Genomic DNA, 2,392 nt, shown 5'->3' with positions numbered 1-2,392 from the left:
TTAGGTGGAATTAGTCTTTCTAATGTGAAAGAAATCTGTATATAATTTAGTTTTCATCTTTCTACAGGGATGGCATATTATGTCTAACACTACAAACATACTGAATTTTGTACTTGCTGGGTTTTCTGAAAATCAAGAGGCTCAAATTTTATACAGCGTTGTCTTCTTGATAACATATCTCTGTGTCCTGGTAGGAAATCTTCTGATTATTTTTTTGATACTGTTCAATCACTATCTGTATACACCAATGTATTTCTTTTTAATCAATTTAGCTATTGGTGATCTTGGTGCCACCTCTGCCATTATACCCAAATTTATAGTTAATGCTTTCATGAATTCCAAATTGATTTTGTATTATGAATGTATGATCCAATTGTTTTTCTATGTTTCTTTCCTATCATCAAATTTATTCTTTCTCACTATCATGGCTTATGACAGATACATTGCCATCTGTCATCCATTACACTTTGCATCCATAATGAAGTGGTCCACTTGCTTCCAAATGGCAGGAGGGGCCTGGGTGGTTGGATTTCTGCATTCAGCTTTACATACAGGGAACATTTTTTCAATGCCTTTCTGCTCCAATATCATCAATCAGTTCTTCTGTGAAGTTCCACAGTTATTCAAGCTCTTGTGTTCTGATTCTTATCTCAGTGAAACCTGGGTTCTTATCTTTAGTTCATGCTTAGGAGTTGGCTGCCTGTCATTCATTTTGTTGACCTATGTGCAAATCTTTACTACAGTGATGAGTATGCCTTCAGTTGAGAAAAAGGAAAAGGCCTTCTCCACTTGCATCCCCCATCTCTTTGTTGTTTCCCTATTCATTGGTAGTAGCCTCTTGGCTCATCTGATACTACCTGCTAAATCTCCATCCAGAGTGAACCAAATATTTACCACACTGTATACTATGGTGCCTTCACTAATGAATCCAATAATCTACAGCATGAGGAACAAAGATGTGAAAACTGCCTTTTTGAAATTGCTTGGTTGAAGATTATTTAGCAAACAATGTTAATTTCCACTTAATGTACCAATTTGTTTGGCATGTTAATTTTGAAATTCAGCTTACGTTAATTGATTAGGCATTTCCCATTGAATGTATATTTTGGTTCATTTGATATATTATAAATTATGATCTGTTGCATTTGCCAAAGTAAATATTTTACAATATTGAGCCTCCTACAACTCAATATATTGTGATCATGAAGATATTTTTCAATATATTATTTTCATTGGTTGTAGTTTCACAGTTGACTTCCTAAAGACATTTTGGAAATATAAAAATATAATCAGGAACAAATTAATGTAACTAATTAATGTTTAAGGGAAATGGGTTTTAAATCAAATGTTAAATCTTGGGTTTTTAAGCTTTAATTGTATATGTAACTGTAATCTGTCCAGAGTTACCCTACTGTAAAATTTTATAAATAAACGTTATGTGAGGCAATCAAAAAATAATAAGTTACTTTATGGAATAATTGCATGCCAAATAAATTTAAGACTAGTGACATGGAAAAGGTTTCTGAATTAACCAAAGTTTGGCAAAGATTTATGTTTGCTTGTTTAAGTATGTGTACATAGTCAGGAATGGCTACCTACCTACCTACCTACCTACCTACCTACCTATCTATCTTTCTATCTCTCTATCTATCTATGAGATTTTTGCCCTTCTAGAAATATTAACTTAGTTTCCCATATCAGGAACAACAAGCAAGAAATTGCCTTGCAATGGAAATTGTGGCTTGCATTTCTGCTATCTTGCTTTTTTTTAAATCCCTCCCTTTGACCATGCTGAATCAAGGTAATGGTTTTGTTTAAAACACGATCTTTTTATTTCTACTGAAATTGTATTAATTTCCAGTAAAGTATTGTTGTAGCGTACTGCTGGATTGGGGCAAATAACCAACATTCAGTCAAGTTGGGGCACTTGCAGATCATTTGTTCATGTGTCAGAAGAAGAAAGAGCATCAAATTTCACTGTGTTGTCATTGGACAGTCTCCAGCAGTGGTTTGTATGGTCTGCATGGGGAGGAGATCAAATATTCTAATAAATAGGGAACAATGTCAGATCTTGGGCATTTAGCAACCTACAATTACAAAGTACTTCTTTCCCAAAGCGATGACATATTTTCTCCCCAAAAAGTATAAAATATAACATTCATTAGTTGGGTTCTTGTTATTCATGCAGCATCATACACACACACACACACACACACACACACACACACACTATAGATGATAGATAGATATAGATAGATATTAGATATAGACATATAAATAAAGAAATATATAGATATCTATAGATATTGATAGATATACCTAGATGAAAATTCAATATTCCAGTAGAAATGCAAGATGAATATAGGCTACATAGTAACTAATTGGAAAAGGC

At 33.4% G+C, this 2,392-nt stretch overlaps 1 protein-coding gene across 1 annotated transcript; it reads left to right on the top strand.

Annotated features, from left to right (window-relative positions):
- The first annotated feature begins 247 nt into the window (after positions 1-247).
- On the top strand, positions 248-991 carry LOC148124211 (olfactory receptor 14C36-like). Its single transcript, XM_087917222.1, has one exon. It carries the CDS (start codon positions 248-250, stop codon positions 989-991), a length of 744 nt encoding a protein of 247 aa, XP_087773348.1.
- The last annotated feature ends 1,401 nt before the right edge of the window (positions 992-2,392 follow it).

This window comes from Pseudonaja textilis, chromosome Z (genome assembly GCF_049901715.1).
Source record: "Pseudonaja textilis isolate UNSWEBS1 chromosome Z, rPseTex1.2, whole genome shotgun sequence".
Classification (NCBI taxonomy): domain Eukaryota; kingdom Metazoa; phylum Chordata; class Lepidosauria; order Squamata; family Elapidae; genus Pseudonaja; species Pseudonaja textilis.
The sequence above is the reverse complement of the archived record's forward strand: the minus strand, read 5'-3'. Positions and strand labels throughout refer to the sequence as shown.

Coding starts and splice junctions, on each gene's coding strand:
- LOC148124211 (XM_087917222.1), top strand. CDS start 248: ATGTATTTCTTTTTAATCAATTTAGCTATTGGTGATCTTGGTGCCACC.